Source organism: Hordeum vulgare, chromosome 5H, assembly GCF_904849725.1.
Source record: "Hordeum vulgare subsp. vulgare chromosome 5H, MorexV3_pseudomolecules_assembly, whole genome shotgun sequence".
Classification (NCBI taxonomy): domain Eukaryota; kingdom Viridiplantae; phylum Streptophyta; class Magnoliopsida; order Poales; family Poaceae; genus Hordeum; species Hordeum vulgare.
Window position 1 is genome coordinate 341,718,605 of NC_058522.1, and position 21,759 is coordinate 341,740,363.

Below are 21,759 nucleotides of genomic sequence, written 5' to 3' on the forward strand. Positions count from 1 at the left end.
ATTATTGTCAAAGCTTGCATCAACGTAACCCTTTACAATGAACTCTTTTATCACCTCCGTAATCAAGAAAATTCCTTAGTCCACTAGATACTAAGGATAACTTTGACCGTTGTCCAGTAATCCATTTCTGGATCACTCTTGTACCCCTTGACTAACTCATGGAAAGGCACACATCACGTGCGGTACACAGCTTGGCATACTATAGAGCCTATGGCTAAGGCATAGGGGATGACCTTCGTCCTTTCTCTTTCTTCTACCGTGGTCGAGCTTTGAGTACTACTCAAATTTCACACCTTTACAACACAGCCAAGAACTCCTTCTTTGACCGATCTACTTTGACTGATCTACTTTGAACTCCTTCAAAACTTGTCAAGGTATGCATTTATTGAAAGTTTTATCAAGCGTCTTGATTTATCTCCATAGATCTTGATGCTCAACGTTCAAGTAGGCTTAATTCAGGTTTTCCTTTGAAAAACACTTTTCAAACAACCATATATGCTTTTCTGAAATTCTACATCATTTCCGATCAAAAATATTTCAATCATATATACTCATCAGAAATTCTATAGTGCTCCCACTCACTTTCTTGGAAATACAGGTTTCTCATAAACCTAGTATAAACCCAAAAGCTTTGATCATGTCATCAAAGCATATATTCCAACTCCGACATGCTTGCTCTGGTCCATAGAAGGATCGATGGAGCTTGCATACTTGTTAGCATCCTTAGGATTGACAAAACCTTCTGGTTGTATCACATACAACCTTTCCTCAAGGAAACCGTCGAGGAAACAATGTTTTGACATCGATATGCAAGATTTCATAATTGAAAAATGCAGCAACTCCTAACATAATTCCAACAGACTTTAGCATGGCTACGAGCGAGAAAGTCTCATCGTAGTCAACTCCTCGAACTTCTCGAAAACCTCTTTTTGACAAGTCGAGCTTTCTAAAATGGTGACATTTACCATGGTTGCATGTCTTCCTTTTAAAGATCCATCTCTACTAAATAGCCTTAGGACCATCAAGTAGTTCTTCCAAAGTCCACACTTTGTTTTCATACATGGATCCTATCTCAGATTTCATGGCCTCCAGCCATTTGTCGGAATCCGGGCCCACCATCACTTCTCCGTAGCTCTTAGGTTCATTGTTGTCCAACAACATGACCTCCAAGACAGGATTACCGTACCACTCTAGAGTAGTACGCGTCCTTGTCGACCTACAAGGTTTGGTAGTAACTTGATCCGAAGCTTTATGATCAACATCATCAGCTTCCACTTCAACTGGTGTAGGAGCCACACGAACAATTTCATGCACCCTGCTACTCATTGGTCGAAGTGACGGTTCAATAATGTCATCAAGTTTTCACCATCCTCCCACTCAATTCTTTCGAGAGAAATCTTTTCTCGAGAAAGGACCCGTTTCTACAAACAAACACTTTGCTTCCGGATCTGAGATATGAGGTATACCCAACTGTTTTGGGTGTCCTATGAAGATGCATTTATCCGCTTTGGGTTTGAGCTTATCAGGCTGAAATTTTTTCACATAAGCGTCGCAGCCCCAAACTTTCAAGAAATGACGGCTTAGGTTTCTCCAAGCCATAGTACATACGGTGTCATCTCAACGTAATTACGTGGTGCCCTATTTAAAGTGAATGTGGTTGTCTCTAATGCCTAACCCACAAAACAATAGTGGTAATTCAATAAGAGACATCATAGTATGCACCATATCCAATAAGGCGTGGCTACGACGTTCGGACACACCATCCCACTATGGTGTTCCACGTGGCATGAGTTGTGAAACAATTTTCACATTGTCTTAAATGTTTACCAAACTCACAACTCAGATATATATTTACCTCCACGATCACATCATAGATATATTATCCTCTTGTCACGACGATCTTCAACTTCACTATGAAATTGCTTGAACTTTTCAATATTTCAGACTTTGTGATTCATCAAGCAAATACACCTGTATCTACTCAAATCATTAGTGATGTAAGAACATAATGATATCCAATGCATGCCTCAGCACTCATTAGATTGCATACATCAAAATGTATTATTTCCAGCAAGTCACTTGCTCGTTCCATCTCACTGAAAATGAAGCCTTTAGTCATCTTGCCCATGTGGCATGATTTGCATCTCTCAAGTGATTCAAAATCAAGTGAGTGTAAACAATCCATCTGCATGGAGTTTCTTCATGCTTTTATACCAATATGCATGGTTTGCATGTCTCAAACGATTCAAAAATGAATGAGTCCAAAGATCCATCAGCATGGAGCTTCTTCATGCGTTTTATACCAATATGACTCAAGTGGAAGTGCCACAAGTAAGTGGTACTATCATTACTACTTTGTATCTTTTGGCATCAATATTATGAATATGTGTATCACTACGATTGATATTCAATAAACCATTCATTTTAGGTGCAAGACCATTGAAGGTATTATTCAAGTAAACAGAGTAACCATTATTCTCTTTAAATGAATAATCGTATTGCAATAAACACAATCTAATCATGTCTATGCTCAACGCAAACACCAAATAACAATTATTTAGGTTCAACACTAATCCCGATGGTAGAGGGAGCGTGCGATGTTTGATCACATCAACCTTGGAATTACTTCCAACACACATCGTCACCTCACCCTTGCTAGTATCCGTTTATTCCATAGCTATAATTTCGAGTTATTAACACTTAGCAACTGAACCGGTATCTAATACCACGGTGCTACTAGGAGTACTAGTAAGGTACACATCAATACCACATATATCCAATATACTTTTGTCGACTTTGCCAACCTTCTTATCTACCAAGTATCTAGGGTAGTTCCGCTTCACTGATCGTTCCCTCATAATAGAAGCACTTAGTCTCGGGTTTGGGTTCAACCTTGGGTTTCTTCACTAGAGCGGCAACTGCTTTGCCATTCATAAAGTATCCCTTCTTGCCCTTGCCCTTCTCGAAACTAGTGGTTTCACTAACCATGAACAATTGATGCTCCTCCTTGATTTCTACTTTCGCGGTGTCCAACATCGAGAATAACTCAGGGATCATCTTGTGCATCCCTGATATGGTATAGTTCATCACGAAGCTCCAGTTGCTTGGCGGTAGTGACTTTGGAGAACTATGTCAATCACTATCTTATCTGGAAGATCAACTCCCACTCGATTCAAGCAATTGTAGTACCTAGACAATCTGCACTTGCTCAATGATTGAGCTTTTCTCCCTTACTTTGCACGCAAAGAATCTTGTCGGGGGTCTCATACTTCTCAACACGGGCACGAGTCTGAAATCCTAATTTCAACTATTGGAACATCTCATATGTTCCATGACATTTAAAACATCTTGGGTGCCTCAATTCTAAGCTGTAAAGCATGACATGTGTAATCATCAAAAACGTGTATGTCACATGTTTGCAACATCCACAGACGACGCTCGGGGGGTAGCACACCAAGCGGTGCATTAAGGACATAAGCCTTGTGTGAATCAATGAGGACAATCCTCAGTTTACGGACCCTTTCCGCATAACTCCTACTATCATCTTTCAACTAAGTTTTCTCTAGGAACATATCAAAAACAGTGGAGCTACAGCGCAAGCTACAACATAATTTGCAAAGACATTTTAACTATGTTCATGATAATAAGTTCAATTAATCATATAACTTAAGAACTCCCACTCAAATTGACATCCCTCTAGTCATTCGACTGACACATGATCCAAATTCACCAACACACGTTCGATCATCAGGTGAGTTGAGTTGGCTTCAATGGTCAACATCTCTATGTTGATCATATCTACTATATGACTCATGCTCGACCTTTTAATCTCTTGTGTTCCGAGGCCATGTATATACATGCTAGGCTCGTCAAGTTTAACCCGAGTGTTCCGCGTGTGCAAAACTGTCTTGCACCCGTTGTATGTCAACGTAGAGTCTATCACACCCGATCATCATGTGTTGTCTCGAAACGATGAACTGTCGTAACGGTGCACACTCAGGGAGAACACAATTTTATTTTGAAATTTTAGTGAGGGATCACCTTATAATGTTATGGTCGTCCTAAGCAAGATAAGGTGCATAAAAGTATTAACATCACATGCAAATCATAATTGACATGATATGGCCATGAACTTGTCCTTCTTGATCTCCATCACCAAAGCACCAGCATGATCTCCATCATCACCGGCGCCGCACCATGATCTCCATCATCATGATCTCCATCATTGTATTTCCATCGAGGTTGTCACGCTAACTATGTTGTTACTACTGAAGCTACGGACTAGCGATAAAGCAAAGCATCTTCAAGCATGAAATAATTGAAGACAACCCTATGGCTCCTGCCGGTTGTCGTATCATCGATGTGCAAGTCGATATTTAACTATTACAACATGATCATTTCATACATCAAATATATCATATCATGTCTTTGGCCATATCACATCACAACATACCCTACAAAAACAAGTTAGACGTCCTCTAATTTGTTGTTGCATGTTTTATGTGGCTGTTATGGGTATCCAGCATGATCGCATCTTACTTACGCAAAACCACAACGGTGATACACAAGTTGATATTTAACCTTCTCCAAGGACCGCCTCTGTCAAATCCGATTCAACTAAAGTGGGAGAAAGACACACCCACCAACCATCTTTATGCAACAAGTTGCATGTTTATCGATGGAACCTATCTCTCGTAAGCGTACGAGTAATGTTGGCCCGGGCCGCTTCATCCAACAATACCGCCGAATCAAGAAAAGACTAAGGAGGGAAGCAATCTGAATATCAACGCCCACAAACTCCTTTTTGTTCTACTCGAGATGTCATCTACGCATAGGCCTAGCTCATGATGCCTCTCTTGGGGGACATCGCATGGGAAACAAAAATTTCCTACACCCACAACATCTATCCATGGTGATGACCATCTATGAGAGGGGAGAGTGCATCTACATAGCCATGTAGACCTCTAAGCGGAAGCGTATATAACGCGGTTGATGTAGTCATATGTCTCCGCGATCCAATCGCGATCTATCCTGCGATCTCATCACGATCCGTCCCACAATACCATCACGATACGTCCCACGATCTCATCACGATCCGTCCCGCGATCCATCACGATCCATCCCACGATCGCATCACGATCCGTCCCGCGATCCCATCACGTTCTATCACGCAATCCCATCACGATCCCTCCCGATCTAGTGCCGAACGGACGACACCTCCGCGTTCAGCACACGTAAATCTCAATGACGATCTCCTCCTTCTTGATCCATCAAGAGGGGTGGAGAGGTAGATGAGTTCTCCAGCATGGCGGCGTTGTGGTGGTGTTTTGAACTAATCCAGCACTGCTTCGCCAAACTCTACTCAACTAATCTAGAGGAGAAAACGACCTAGAGAGAGAGGACAACACGTGGCTTATTAGGGTTGGGGCTGCCCGCAAATCCTCTAGTATATATTGGAGGGAGGGAGGCGAGGAGGCAGCCTCAAAACCCTCAAAGGGTTCGGCCGAAGTGGAGGAGGTGGAAGAGTCCACCTCCTTTCCTACTCCTAGTAGGATTCCTCCCTTCCCCACTTGAGTTTATTTTCTTCCCACCTCCTTGCCGCATTGGGCCTTAGTGGGGGATTCAGCCGGCCCACTAGAGGATGTTACACGTCCTCCCACAGCCCGTGAGACCCTTTGGGGTGGGTGGGCCCACCTGGTGGACCCCCGAAGCCCATTCATCACTCTCGGTACACTACCGGAAATGCCCGAAACCTTTCCGAAATCCAAATACCACTTTCCTATATATCAATCTTTACCTCCGGACCATTCCAGAGCTCCTCGTGATGTCCGGGTTCTCATCCGGGACTCCGAACAACCTTCGGTCACCTACATACATAACTTAATAATACTGAAGCATCACCGAACCTTAAGTGTGCAGACCCTTCGGGTTCGAGAACTATGAAGACATGACCTGAGACACTCTCCGGTCAATAACCAATAGCGGGACCTAGATGTCAATATTGGCTCCTACATATTCTACGAAGATCTTAATCAGTCGAACCTCTATGTCAAGGATTTAGTTAATCCTGTATGCTATTCCATTTGTCCATCGGTATGTTACCTGCCCGAGATTCGATCGTTGGTATCTCCATACCTAGTTCAATCTCATTACCGGCAAGTCTCCTTCCTCATTATGTAGTATAAGATCACGTGACTAACTCCTAAGTCATATTGCTTACAAGGCTTATTGTGATATTGTATTACCGAGTGGGCCGCGAGATACCTCTCTGTCACACAGAGTGACAAATCCCAGTCTTGATCCATGCCAACCCAACTAACACCTTCAGGGATACCTGTAGAGCACCTTTATAGTCACCCAGTTATGTTGTGATGTTTGATACACACAAGTTATTCCTACGGTGTCCGGGAGTTGCATGATCTCATGGTCACAGGAAGAGATACATTGATATGCAAAAAACAGTAGCAATAAACCGGCACGATCATATGCTAAGTTCATAGTTTGGGTCTTGTCCATCACATCATTCTCCTAATGATGTGATCTCATTATCAAACGACATCTCATGTCTATGGCCAGAAAACATTGACCATCTTTGATCCACGAGCTAGTCCTTCAGCGGCTCACTAGGGATAGTGTGTTGTCTATGTATCCACACATGTATTTGAGTTTCCAATCAATACAATTCTAGCATGGATAATGAACGATTATCATGAACAAGGAAATATAATAATAACCAAATTATTATTGCCTCTAGGGCATATTTCCAACAAAAACAACAGCCACTAGCGATCATTATGCATTCTACGTGAAGTATTGCATGAAAATGCATGCATGAGGGCCCCACACTCATTTATACTATCAGATAGCCTAGGAGAGGGATCATGGTCTAGCGCCGATGGTGGAGATTTCATGGGCCAATGATAGAGTTGATTCGGTCCTGGCGGTAAGCGACAATCTTAGGCTGGCCATAGTGTAAGTAACTTAGGTAGTATCATGTACTTGGGACTAGCAAACATACTGATGTGGCAGACAATTAAAGATGGGAGAGAGAGCTAGAGTAACATAGGTAGATACCATAATATGTCAAATGCTATGCTACTATGTATCATGCATGTCAATAAATAAGGTCATCTATGATACTAGTTTATGATACTATGCATTATGGAGGTAGCATCATACAATAGTATCATATGTATGATACTACTATATGATACTCCCCACTATGGCTAGCCTAAGGTTGCCCGTAATGGGAAGTATCATATACTAGTATCATGCATATGATACTGGTGTATGATACTACTTTCATAATGCATAGTAACATAAGTTATTATCTAGATTGTCTTATTAATTGTCATGCATGACACGAAGTAGTACAACATTTAATATGATACGGTATCATAATATGATACCACATCCCTTCTTTCCTCATTTAATGGTGTGCCACATCATCAAATAAGCCTAGTTGCCATGCATAATATTGTTTATGATAATTCCATTACGATCAGCCTAAGGTCATTGTCAAACGATATATCAGTTTGGAATAGATACCCACTTTGGGAATGTGAGGCAGGAAATCCAATGCCTTAAATGAGATCTACATGAGCTTCGTGAGGTCCCAAACCTATCGGTTCTAGCGCATACAGAACTTCAAATAATTGAAAGATTGATAGAGATTTATCATGGAGGAAATATTATGCATACAAGCACGTCTTGAGTGGCTGATGCATGGAGATAAAATTACGTATTTTTTCACATTAGAGTCCGTCGTCGAAGGAGAAAAAAGCAGATATTTTTTTGCACACATCTAGCGACATTCTTGGTGATAATGTGACACATATGGAGAAAATGATGAGCACATTTTATCAACAACTCTATGATGAGTGATTTTTTTACAATCATCTCAACCATGTTTAAACTAAGATATTTCATTAAAAGAGATATATTCGCTCTGATATTGCCACTAATGACTAATGAATACAAAGGATTCAACGAATCCTTTCTTTGATATTTTTCACATGAAATGGGCTAAAAAGGGAAGAAATCGCGTGCGAGAAATGAAAGGAAGGAAAATGGAGAAGAAATATTTCACCACAAGCCACCGAAACCAAAGACGATGTTCCATCCGAGTGCACGCGCTCTCATGAGCGGTTGTTCGGCACAAAAACCGAGGCAGGTCATCCACCTGAACAAATTTTATAAAGGGGGCCTAGTCGAAATCCCAACAGAACAAGCAGCAAGAGCGTGACGAGCATAGCCAGAACCTCTTCATCATCATCTCCATCCACAAACCCTAGCCACCGTCACTTTCCTCTCCATAGCCATCTCCACCACAGTAGTGCTCTATCATCTAGTTCATACTTGTAATCATGCATCGCACAAGGCATCCATTGTAAGACATATTGCAATCAATCGATCTCAAGATGTGTTCTTCAATTATTTCTTCTCGCCATCCTTCCTCCATGTGTGAGTAGTCCGGTAAGGTATGGGGTGAGGCATGAGCCTTGCAACCCCATGAATTTGGTGAAGGGGTCAATGGAAGTCTTTGACATAATGTCTTGTATGTGTTAAGTAAAATTGTTTTGAGAAGTGTTGCTTGTCTTCTTGTCCGCGATCTTCATCCCTACATGTACCCAGAATCATGGAGATCAAGCACCGAAGTCTAGGAGCAAGGGGACCGTGAAGTGTTATACAGAACACCGATGACGATAAGATTTAGTAGGATAACATTGGTCATAACCTTGTGGATTCAAGAGATGTAGTCATTAAACACCTATGCTTTTGTACGATATTATTATCTTAATTATTAGGGCAACCCCGTGAGATGGATAGGGCCCTCGGTAGGACAACTGATTCTTATGAAAAGTTCATAAGCAGATTAAATAGGCAGCAACAGACGTACATCATGTTAATAGGTCTGGGTGAACTTCTCAAGACAGCTAGCATGAAAATGAGATGTATATTGTGCCATGCTATTTCTTATTCGTTATCCCCATCAGGACACATTTATCAATAATGGGAGACCCTATAGGATCACACTACCGGATGTAGAGCATATGACACGCATGCCTTGCATGGGGAAGAAGCACATCCCTTCAAATCTCAACGATACTATGGAGTTGTGGAAGGAACTGAAAGAGCCCAATGAGACTAAAATAACTTCGAAAGGATTGCAAGTGAAGATGAAGGATGACGTGAGTCCTAATTTTGTCACGCCATTTGTTGTACACCATAGGAAAATATCTATGCCCGGCAACATAGCAGTATGTCGAGAACAAATACCTTGGCATTGTTAGAAACAATGAGACAATAAAGATAACCAATCTTGGATAGCTAGCGCTTGACCATCTTATGGCTAGTGTCAAGATATTTGTAAATGGTGGAGCAAATCTGGAGGGGAGCCTACCACTGCTGCAGGTAATTCGCACTAATATAATCATTAGTGACCTACCATACATTACGTAATCTATGGCAAAGTTTCTAATCTGCTTTGTTTTCATGCAGACATGGTACTACTAGAAGTTCATGATGCACCAATTGGACTCCATCATCTCATATGTATCAAGGTTAAGGCCATTGATCCAGAACTAGAGTGAGGAGAAGACACACAAGGTTGACAACATAATCAACAAAAAATATTTAGGAGTAAGAGAGGTAATGTTCCAATAATATTCCTGGATTATTTATTGTATATTTCAAATCATACTAACACACATTAAACTACAGTATGTTGAGGACCTGTTGCGTCCTTTCATTCCGCCACCAAGTGGTACATTGGCCAAACTGAAGACCAATGATTATGTAGACGAGATTTATAAGACACAAATATATGTTGTAACTTTGTAACTACTATCGAAGTTATATGTTTCTAACTGCTAAGTTGTAGGTTAAAGTACTCATAGGTCATTTATTGGTTGGTTTCAAAGAAGTTGGGTCCCTTGTGCGGGAAGATGGTGGTGGTGCACAACAATTTGATAGGATGTGCATCCTTGAAAATAAAATGGATAAGTGCCTTAGGCATACCCTTGCGCACGGAAGACGCATGGAGGGCCTCATCAAAGAATTCAATGTAAGCATACCATTATGATGTAAATCCTCCGATTATGAGATTATTTTAATTGGAAATAAACATGTTGAAGTTTTTGTCTAAGTAATTTTACTACCAAAACTCCCGAGACTAACATGTTTTTTAAGAACCACCGCTACGGAATATTCCCGAAAGTGGAGGACATACATCTTTCTAACCTAGACTACCTTCAGACGCAATGGAGGTCCTGCTAAGAATGGTTCTCACCAGGGAAAACATAAGTATGACACAGAGGCCCCCATGAAGAACCTTGATGAAGATTTTACCATACGCATATTAATTAACTAAGAAGCAATAATTTTTGTTTCACAAATAACATATGATCTTCCATGTATAGATGAACAATCCAGAGTTGTTGTAGCTTGCGAGGAGAAACTCAAGAGTATTCCACAACTGATAAAATAGGTGGATGGTTTGCAGGGTGCTCCTAATTTGGATTCGTGAAAGCATTCCAAATCCATCACAAGCCTTCAAGCTTTCCTGGTGATGCATATTTTACATAAAACTGAAGTAAGAACCACTCCGCTAAAGGCTAACATGCACTTTTATTTCGTATCACGTGATCTATTCAATAGACGAAGTAAGCACCACTCCGCCAAGGCTAATGGATCACATGAGCATGAATAACCACATGCCTTCACAAATGATGACAACCATGATGAATCCTTTTGAAGGCAACATGAATTAAGTGTCGTTGAATCGACGCCACCAATTCGTGCGAGGGATGGAAAAAGGGGTATCGACATTATTTAAGGATGATAAATACTTTTTGTACGATATTTAAAAGAAAAAAGGAAGAAAAAATGAGACTCCATCGGAGTTTACCAACGATTCCAAGGATACAAACAATAAAAAGGAGGAAAATCAACCGTAGCAATTTAAAAAATAGGGAAGTAGATCATTTAAGGAGGAGGGAAAAGCTAGATGATGTTTGACGGCATTTGGTGGCCGAACTAGTCAACACTTCCGACCGTGAAAAATAAATGGTGTTAGTTGATGACATTGTTGTGCTACAGAAGAATTTGCATTGCCTCACCAAGAAAGATGGAGTCGAAGATGGCCTATGGTTCGGTGATGAAGTAAGATCTTTCACAAAACAATTTATAAATTTTCTTTTGTACAATACAATTAACTTGATTTTTGTTTTAGGTGGATGATGCTCCGTTTCAGCTCATGTGTCATGATGACCCAATTGACACAAGGGACGTGCAACTGTTTTACATTGAGAGGATGGACGACGCCATTATACTCAAAAGAGATGATAGGATAGAGAGGTGCCATGAGGAAGCTTTGGCGGGCCTTCATGGAACAACAAAACGCACTAGCTACGTCAAACATGATCTGGTACCATATAAGCATGACATAAAACATATTTATTTTTCTTATTACTATGCACGTTGATCTAATTATCTGTGCACTGCAGGTTTTCCTACCTACAAACACTTCAAACATCCACTCGTTCCTTGTGGTCATAAACCCCATAAGGAGGGAGATTCAGGTTCTTGATTCGGTTTTCCACTTTATGATACATAGAGAAGTACATCATGTGGTGAGAATTTTAGCAACATACAATACTACATGGAATTTAATGGCATACCTAAGTATTAATCATAAGCAACTTCTCAACACATGGACTTGCAAATACGTGGGGTGAAAGCACATCTGAGAGCATCGAGTAAATCAATGGACCAGAAAGCAATGCATGGAAAGACAATAGCATGACCCAATAGCGAGTAAAGATTGTTCCGATGCCAAAACAATATGACACGTCAGTCAAAAATATTAGTTTTTTTTCATTGTTAATATTAATACGTGAAATGCTGCTAACAGAATAAAATGTTGCACTTCTTCTTGTTCACTATAGATGCTAAAGAACATCGAATTATTTATGGGAGAAGAATTGGCACTACAATATGACCAAGTACGTCACCTATGTTTCTATCAAGTTTTAAAAACTATAAACGGTACTAACATACCCCCCCCCCCCCATGCAGTCCTACATCGACAAATTCAGGAAAAAGCTACCTATTGTGCTTGTCGATTCACCCTATAACAAATTGAAATACGAGAGAAGGTTCAAGATGTACCATTCTAGCCTATCAAATGCAGTTGCAGATGAAGATGATGAAGATGCAAGCAGTTAGTCTAGCAGTAGTTGATTCTTACAAATGAAGAGCACACTTGGCTATAAAGCGATAGAGAAGGTTGTGGTTGGGTTTTAGTCCCAACGAAGGTTTCCTAGTCATATTCTTAGTCCATTGCGGACTACTCAAGTTGTAAAACTTCAATAATATTGATTCCAATAATTTGCTTCAAATAAATTGTCTATAAGTAGCACCTAGAAATCTATATTTGCTTTTTACAACGGGTTGTTTCAAGATTAGGAAAGTGAAACTCTAATTTGAATTGTAGTAATAGTTCAGTTTCGTCGGTGTGTGGACAAGATTCAGACTAATTACACAGTGCACGAGGAAACCTAAAAGAAGTCCTTAATGGATTATGATTGTTTTATTGTCACAATTTTCTGTCGCTAACTGCAAGTGGCGTGCCATATTGAGCAGGATCAGACATGTTTGATCGAAATTTTCTCTCACGTATACGAGAGGAAAAAGGTATGAACATGAGCATAGCTTCACAAAAGAAAGTAAAATACTGCATGAGTGAATACTCAATCCCAGCTATCCCAGGAAATGGCACCGTCGATGTCTCGTAGCCCAAACAGCAAAGCCGATAAAACAGAATATAGGATAACAAAAGTAAAGTCGATGTCGGTGCTGCACCACCATTGTGTGGCACGGCAGGACGAGTGTTGAATTGAAGGGATCGTCGGGGCAGTAGGCATCTTCAGGTACCCGCAAAAAAAAAAGTAGGCATCTTCAGGAGCACAGCGAGGTGGCCATGGTACATCCATCCTGCCTTCATCTTGACCACCTTTAGCACTGAAGCATCGCGAGGAATCACATGGTATGGTGTGTCTTAACGCTGCAAAACAGGAGAAACACTACTATTTTTCTCACCTAGTCACATGTATCCAGCTAACAAAGTTGCACATCACTAATATTCCAAGAACAAAACGTAACATTTTCATAATCCAACGCTCATTCCTCTCTCTCTCTTTGTTTGCGAGGATCATTCCTGCCTTTCACAAAGCTAAAACGTTACAATAAGAATTAATATTAATCCTCGAATATGGTCAAACTTTATGTAGTTCGACTTCAAACAAATTATATCCACAGAATAAAAAGAAGCTTTTTGAGATAGATTTGATCTAACTTTATGTACTTAGAGTTCAAACAAATTTCATACGCAGAATAAAAAGAAGCTTTTTGAACACGGAATAAAAATAAGCTGATGACGTATATTCTTTGCCGATAGAGTAGACAGTACGAAAAAAAAACATTCGGTAAACATTAGTACGTACTACTACATTTAGTTGCAGAGGATGCATGGGACACTCCAACTAATTAGAAGAAGAAGAAGAAGAAAGTTATCCGGTCCGCCTCTAAACATTACGAAATATGGCGTCGTAGTTTTAGTTGATGGAACAGCATATGGGACAGAAAACAAGTGCCACCAGCACAGTTGGAGGTGATCCTGTCCGCCTCTAGCAAGCTTATAGCTAGTAGAGGTTGATGGAGGAGACGTCGATGTAAAGCTCATCGTCCTCCATGGCCAGCGCGCCTTGCATTGCCGCCCACCACTCGGGCATGCTGCTGCTGCTGCTGGCGGCGTCCGCGGCACCCACAACGGCGTTGGCTTCGCTCATCATCGAAGACACCTCCGCAGCTGTGAACTCCGGCTGATCTGCGACTGCCTCGTCGTCGACGTTTCGTGCGAAGCGGCCCTTCACCCTCGGCCGGCTGTCCGCGAGCGTCTTCCGGCAAGCGTACTGAAGAAGATGCATGGTCAAAATACGTGAAGATGCAAAGCCGAACAAGTAGAGTGCGAGCGAGGAGACCTACTGTGATTTTCTTTTGGAAGTTGCGCTGGTTGCGCTTGCTCCTATACTTTTCGATGCGTTCCCGCCGCTCCTCCGTGCTGTACCTCCCAGCCGCTGCTGCTGCTACTGGAGGCAGCGCCCCTAGGTCTCCGGTGCTCAGCACACGACGGAACGGCGGCGCCTGGCCCTGCTGCAGCTGAAGCTCCTGGGAGTAGTAATAGCAGTGCTGCCCTGCTTGCAACACATCACCGTAGCTCGACGCAGACGGTTGAGAGGGGAGGAAGCCATTGCTTCCCTGACATGTACAGGAAGAAGAAAAAGAAGAAGAAGAGGAGTGATGATGATACATCGCGTAGTGCGCGCGTGTGTGCTTAAGAGAGAGTGATGATTGGCGTGTGTGTTATTTTGGGGGTCAAGCGATCAGCGGCCATGTATTTATACGGCCGGACAAGCAAGTCAACTCTCGCCTCAAATCGGATTCTATCACTCGAGACATCAACTCGAGATTTCCGATGACAGGAAGGCCGTCCATGGTAAAAGCATTCTTACAATGCAGATGGATGGCACTAACCAAGTCATCTGAGCCACATGCTCAATCAAACAGTAGGCAGAGAAACTGCAGAATGCCAGCCCAAAGTCCATTCTACATGACTCCAACCATAAAGAGAAGCCATAGCACAAATCTACTCCCTCTGCACAAAAATATAAGACGTTTTTACAGAGGGAGTATCTAGCTGGTGCCATCTTCCTAGCTACTTGCAGACGCACTGTTAAACCTCTATCATCATCCCTGACAAGACCGGTCACGCGTGCAGCATGACCAAACGTTGTAAACGAGTGTCATCCTCCATTGCCAGAAACTATAACGGAAAAAGCAAGCTGGCAAGCATATATGATTTCTCCGTGTTATGAACAGGGCAGTGGCTTTCTTTCTCTGCAAACGAGATTTCTCCATGTCATGCACAAGATCGTGTAGTGCAGGAGGAGAAGAATCTCAATCGATTATGTGTGCACAGTGCAAATGGAAAATACTCCTATATATGTAATGATAATAGTAAAAGCTGGCAATCACAGCTGCATAGCAATGGGGGTTAAGACAATTCAAGGAGACATGAGCAAGTTGGGAAATCTCCCACTTTTCCAACGGAATCCTTAAAACCACGCCCCAGTACACCAGGAGATGTGCCTTTTCTCAGCACCTCTACAGGCACTATGCTCAACTTGCAACTGACTACAGAGCAACAACAGGTCCTACCACTTTGTTCCATGAACTGGGGTCAAGATTATTGGTAAGTACGTATTTTTGGGTGACTCCAAGCTAATCATTTCTTGGTTACAACAATGGGGAGCATGGACACAAAGGCAAAGAGATGAAACTAATCATCATATTTAAATTTAAAAGAGCAGTTTTAACATGCTGCCACTTACCCCCTCTTTTCACATGAGAGGTAAGAGCATAAAATAAATCTGAGTTCTTTATCTCATTAATTAATGGTTTGATTAACTCTTACCTTCTTGCCTCACATGTAAAAACAGGGGCTAAGAGGGAGCATGTTAAAATTTGCCAATTTTAAAAAAGGGGGAAACAAAGATGTGCAGGGAGTTACCAGGAATGGTGATTAGAAGCTAAAAATGCAAGTCCCAAAGACAGCACCTGATGTGACTTTGTCCCTCCAAAGTCCGGCGCCCCACTACTATATGATTGCCTTCAAAAGTGACATCTCCCAAGATTTCGGTTGGGAAGAATGATACCACCTTTGAACATTGCAGCCTATTAGATAGAGCCCCACAAGAATCTGTGTTGTTTCAAGCATCCATTGGACACAATATTTGCTGCTATGGACCCAGGACCCTGTTTTCAGTTGGCAATTCGTTTCGTAAGGTCACTGGAATGTACTCAACCAATCACACGACTCCATTTCTCCAATAAAGAGAGAGGTTCTAACGAAAATGAATCCTTACCGTACGTAGCCCACTCAGGAATTTCGTATCACGTTGACATAGCCTGACAACGCGGGCTTGCCAACCTTCAAGTGGGCTTAGCCAATCGACAAGATAAAGTCAAAGGGCACCTGGCCATAGCATTGCTTGTAGATTCATCTGCCTTCATTGTACGCAGCAAAATGCTACAATTGTGTACTCCCAACAGTAGCCATGATTTCTTTGCAACCTACAAAGATTTCAAGAAGAGTAGGATCACAACCACAATCATTGACTTCTCAGTGCATGAGAGAAACATCAAGAGGATCACAGGCAGAACAAGCCTTCCCTGAGGCAGTGACGCAGTGCCTGTCAATGGACAAGATAACGAGAATGAGTGGGACGATTACGATAATGCACAGTGCACACACAAATTCTACTTTTCATCAAGTAGGTCGCCTACAAAAAAATAGTCACACCACTACAGCATGAGTGGAGATGCAATAATTGTTTAGTCGATGTGTGCATTTACAGAAATGAACAGCAGATTAGACAGATATGTAATTATACCAAGAATTAGCATTTAATAGTAAAACAGTTTGCAATACGTCTAAATTCAATCATACGGGACATCTAAGGTACATAACTATTCATATGTACATTCATCAAGTCACTTCAAATGTCATAAGATTTGCCAGAATGAGACCACATTGATGAAGACTGATAAGACTTCTCTATCTAGTGGCGTGCATGATATGGAGAAATGATTTCAGTTCTGCCCCCACACCTTCCTTGGGTGCATCTGTGGGCGTGAGGCCTTTTGTTGCTGTCATGGTATCTGCAACCTTTTCCACATCAATTCCACTGGAATTACTACTCTAAATTCATGCGTATTTTTTCCTTTTGTACTTTGATTTTGAAAGAACATGCTATTCAGCCACAAAATTACAACTATAAATACATAGCAGAAAGGAGAGAAAAATATGAGATCATTACATATCTGAGTTAATATATTTCCAAAAAGTCATCTAAGAAGATCGAAGCTGGTTGATCTTATAATATCTTAAATTCAGTCATACTTTGAGCAACATGGAAGCATATCTATCGTATATTTTGGGACGTCGTGTACTCAAAGCTATATTCTTTGCATCTGAGCCATTTGGACACTATATTTTGTCCATGTATTACAGAAACTTGAAAAAGGTCGATATATCTGCATGACTAATTAAGCAAATTTTCTTAGTTCACAAAAATCATAATTTGACTCTAAGATAACAACACAAAAGCCTATCGTTACACATCTTTCCTAGAGGTTGCCAACATAATTTTTACTACTCTGGTATCCTTATTAGGAGGAAAGCAAGACAACAAAGCCCAAGATTCTGCAAACTAGCGTACTGGACACCACTAGTGATTTACATGCAGGTACATCTATTTCTGTTTGAAACAGGAAGAACCTACTCCAATTGAGACATAATGTGGAACGTTTTGAAGGAAAGGGCTTTTATTTATGCATACACCAAAGCAGTGGCGAATCTACCAGGGGGGCTTCAACAGGCTTTGCAAAATTATTTTTTACTACTAGTGTAAAGGCCCAACCTAGCCACTTGTAAGTACATGACACAGGCAGCCCAGCCCACCATAAAATTTCTTTGTAGATTCGCCACTGCACCAAAGTAACTTTGCCGACAATAGACCATTGCACATGTAGAGCATCATGTCATACAGCTCCATTTAGCAATAGTATCTCTATCAATATAATATACACTAAATCATGTGACAGCTCTCATCTCATGAGGTTGACAACACTAGTATATCATGCTGAAATAACACCTGATACAGGATTCATCATAAACATAGTTTATCATTATTAAGCACACTTCAATCAAAAGATACGATAGAAAGATTTGATGAGACCTCTTACTTTGCACCCTTTCTTATTGTAAGGCAAAGATTCAAAAAAGCACAAAAAAGGAAGATAAGCTGGACGATGCAGAGTTTTTTTCTTTGCTTTTCTGCAAAACCAACAATACATCAGACTTTGGAAGGTAGGCATGAAATATCATTTTCTGTTGTTATACTTTACAATAAAACAAAATTTCCATATTTTAAAAGAGTCCCCCTTTTTCATAAAATTACTTATCATCATCTTAATTCAAACGCATAAATGAGAGTAATGTATCCCTTCAATTGCCATTCTCTTCCAGAAAGAAGATAATACGGAACATATTGTATCATCTGGGTAATACTTTGACAGCAACGCAAGCATGAAAGGAATTGACGGACTATAAATAGTCTGTGTCACAAAAAAAACGAAGTGTTCACTATAACGAGCTCAAGGGGTTCTGAACAAAGCATAAACAAACAAAAAAGAATAGCAGAAACTAGCAATCTGCAAATGTAGTCATGTCGCAAATTCATAACTCGCCTGATCTAGCTGTAGATATCTCAACCTTGCAAGCAGCGCAAGAATAATTTCGAGCTGACATTGTAATCTGTGCAGCATTTTCATGTATAACGTGCTCTGTTTTTTGTTTGCTAACTTGTTGCAGTACAACGCCCTTGCGTAAATACTACTCAACATAAGTGTGGGATTTAATGGCGTGTCATCATCTATGTAACCTACAGAGCACCCCAAAGATTATGTAGTACTCCCTCCTTTCCGGTTTATAGGGCTCATCTCAAAAATTTCAGATTTCCATTATATTAGGCTCATTTTGAGTCTAATTGAGTTAAAGTGCTTTGAGTCCCACGCTATATTTAATTCATAGAGTTTAGAGAAAGGAAACGAATGGCTATGCATGCATCGTTTTCTACATACATCATGCAAGTCCAATGAGAAAGAGGATGCTACATTTATTGCCTCGGAAATTGAATATGTGAGAAATATTTCATTGGCTAGTTAAAACTAGTGTCATCCTCTCGCAATTCACCTTGGTTGATGGGATTTCAGATTTGAGCCCTATAAACCGGAAAGGAGGGAGTATCTTGGCAAGATAAAGAAAAACATTTTTGGTCAAAAGAAGCATCATTACCTTTGAGTTCGGGTCTCACATTATCCCTCATAATCTGTGCAATATCGTGTTCTGTTTTGTGTTCACTAGCTTGTTGCTGCACCCTTGCATAAATCACTACTCAACAGATGTGAGATTTAATGGTGTATCATCATCTCTACAGAGCACCCCCAACGATTCTGTAGTACCTCGGCAAGCCTCTGAACCAACTGGAGTGTATCAGGCTTGTCTACACCCTTATCCTCGAGGCAAGGATCAGAAACAGAAGGAATTTCATGTTCCAGTGACACCTGATCCACCCTCTCACAATAGGTGGAGCTAGTGTCATATTTAGTATAAGCCTTCGCATTATCTAGGATGTCAGTAGTATTGATAGGATACTTGTCCTCAGTAGTCAGGACTAGTGTGAGAAATATCCATACTCCTGGGATGGGAGGACGAGAAGAACATGCTAACTTAAGACCAGAAGATAAATGAGCATGATTCACCTCTCTTAACTTGTACAACCCTTCTTTAGATTCAGCTGAGATTTTTTTATCATCGGTGGAGTGCTTTGTCTGACCAGCCGAGAGAGGCATAACAGAACCACAAGCTTTTTCATTTAACACTCTCGTGAGACTACTTATGTGTATGCCTGCTAGTGCATTTTTTGGAAGCAGGTCCTGGATTTGTCTCCAAAAGCTGCAGATCTGCTTTAAGATCCAGTCACCAAATCTATACCTTGTTTCATTCAGTTGTAGACTTGGTAATAGTCTATTTATTCTAATTTGAACAAATGTTTCTTTCTCAGAGCCTTGGAAATCAGTGGTCTGATCAGATGGCACAATACTGATCATGAATTCACCATGGAAGCTGCGAGAAGAAAAAAAATGATACTCCTAAACATCTGGTTGAATATGATGCTGGGACCTCTCCGGATAACAACTGTCATGCAGTTTACAGACATCGCAGCTTTGGCTCCCTCTTTAGAAAGGCCAAGCAAATATACATATAAATGGATGGCATCATATGGGCCCTCCAATTTCATTACCCTTGCCAGCAGCACTTGCAAAGTTGCAATGGTTAGATTACATTCCCTTCAGCACAGTCCATCAATAGCTAAAAGCCTAAAACCAGAATAAGAAGAAAAAAGAAAGGAACTATATTAGCGAAATAGACTAGTGAATACCAGTTCGACACAGGGGGGTTGAAGTCTGAAGCTGTATGTTATGGTATCAAATGTCTCTGCGAATCAGTGGTCGGAGCAATTTACTAGATTAAACAGAACACGAGTGACAGGTCTACGTATATATTAGATAAAAGAAAAAGGATGCAGAAGTGTATTCTGTAACTGGGTCACTTTGAATTGCATTGACTCGGGAGTGCTTAATTAGGAGTACTGATTACCTGTATGCAATGCTGAGCAAGTTTGTCAGAGAAGTCGATAAACGTGATATCAAGGTTGGTGGCGACATGGCAGAGGTGGTCGAGTGCAGCCTTGATGAGAGGCACGCGGCGCCGCGGCGATGTGGTGGGGGCGGCACCAACGCGGCGGCGGCGACGGCGGCAGTGGAGTCGGGGGAAAGGGAGATGCTACTGGCGGAAGGGTTCTGAGGCGGGGTCCATTGCGGCCGTGGCGGAGGAGGCGGGTGGGATAGGACGTGAGGGCCCGAAGTCAGTTTTTTCAATCGTGGTAAGAGCATCTCCAACAGCCGCGCTATACTAGCGCCGCGCTGTAAAAAAGACAAATATACCGCGCGCGCAACGCGGCGGACAGCTTCAGCGGGCGCGCTAAAACCGCGCGCGCGTTAAAACGATTTGGGCGCGCTGGCCATAGCCCCATCCCGCGCTTTGTATTTCGGGCGTCCACTTCCGCGCGCGGCAGACTCGAGCGCGCGCGCGAACTCTCCCCTTTTCTTCCTCCTTTGCTCCCCCGCGCGCCGGCGCCGGCGCCCCTGCCACCATGGACGCGCACAGCCGCGACCCCCCCGCCGCCTCCGCCGCCTTCGCCGAAAACCCTAGCGCGGCGGGCGTTGGCACTGGCGCCGCCGCCGCCGCCGGAGCTCCGCCGACCGTCGGCCTCGCGCGCAGCCTCTTCTTGCCGCCGCGGATGACCACGCCGACGGGTGGCGTCGCGCCGGCGCCGTCCCGTGCCGCCACCACACCGTCGGAGCGGAAGAAAGGAAAAACATCCGCGAAGAAGAAGACGACGGACGGCTCCGGCAGCTCGAAGCCGAAGAAGAAGGTTGCAGTGCGGCGGCCGGGCGCGGCGTCTACCGAAGCACCGGCGAGCTCACTCGTTGAGCCGGTGGCCGACGCGCACCACGGATTCGACGAAATGCCCCCAAGGTGAAAAAAATTCCAACTTTTATTTTCTTGTTATTTTTTCAATGCATCATCATATAGATAGCTTATATCTGCATTGTTCACAAAACTTTGTAGTCTCAACGATGATGCATACATGTCAACTATGGGTGTTGGGTCCAACAATTCGCATTGGTCTCAAACCAATGACATCCATTTGGACGACCATGAGTTTGAGGTGGACGAGGAGGGTGAGGGCATTGTCGAGGCGCCGAAAGGAAGAGCGGGCAATTACACCACCAACGATGACAAATTACTATGCAATACTTGGTTGCAAGTGTCGAGGGATCCATCCGTTGGAGGTGATCAAAGTAGAGATGCTTATTGGGGGCGAATGAAAGAACACTTTGATGCTCAGAACGTGAGTGGAATTGACCGCTCCGAGAGATCACTTCGGTCCCGTCGGAGCTACACGTGATGCGGTGCGTGATGAGGTTAGGGAGGAAGATTCATCTTCG

General features: G+C 42.2%; 1 protein-coding gene across 4 annotated transcripts; it reads right to left on the reverse strand.

Moving 5' to 3' along the window:
* Window positions 1-13,422: 13,422 nt before the first annotated feature.
* On the reverse strand, window positions 13,423-20,547 carry LOC123396609. 4 transcript variants are annotated; one of them, XM_045091500.1, is made up of 4 exons: window positions 20,345-20,547; window positions 15,987-16,194; window positions 14,047-15,876; window positions 13,423-13,973 (listed from the first exon to the last, which is right to left on the reverse strand). In XM_045091500.1, exons 3-4 carry the CDS (start codon window positions 14,371-14,373, stop codon window positions 13,704-13,706), a joined length of 597 nt encoding a protein of 198 aa, XP_044947435.1. In that variant the 5' UTR covers window positions 14,374-15,876; window positions 15,987-16,194; window positions 20,345-20,547; the 3' UTR covers window positions 13,423-13,703. The 4 variants fall into 4 exon arrangements, with proteins under 4 accessions (XP_044947435.1, XP_044947434.1, XP_044947433.1 ...); XM_045091499.1 differs by having other exon boundaries at window positions 15,987-16,313; XM_045091498.1 differs by having other exon boundaries at window positions 15,987-16,403.
* Between the last annotated feature and the right edge of the window lie 1,212 nt (window positions 20,548-21,759).

Coding starts and splice junctions, on each gene's coding strand:
- LOC123396609 (XM_045091500.1), bottom strand. CDS start 14,373: ATGTATCATCATCACTCCTCTTCTTCTTCTTTTTCTTCTTCCTGTACA. Junction 13,974..14,046: donor ACTTCCAAAAGAAAATCACA/GTAGGTCTCCTC, acceptor CATCTTCTTCAG/TACGCTTGCCGGAAGACGCT.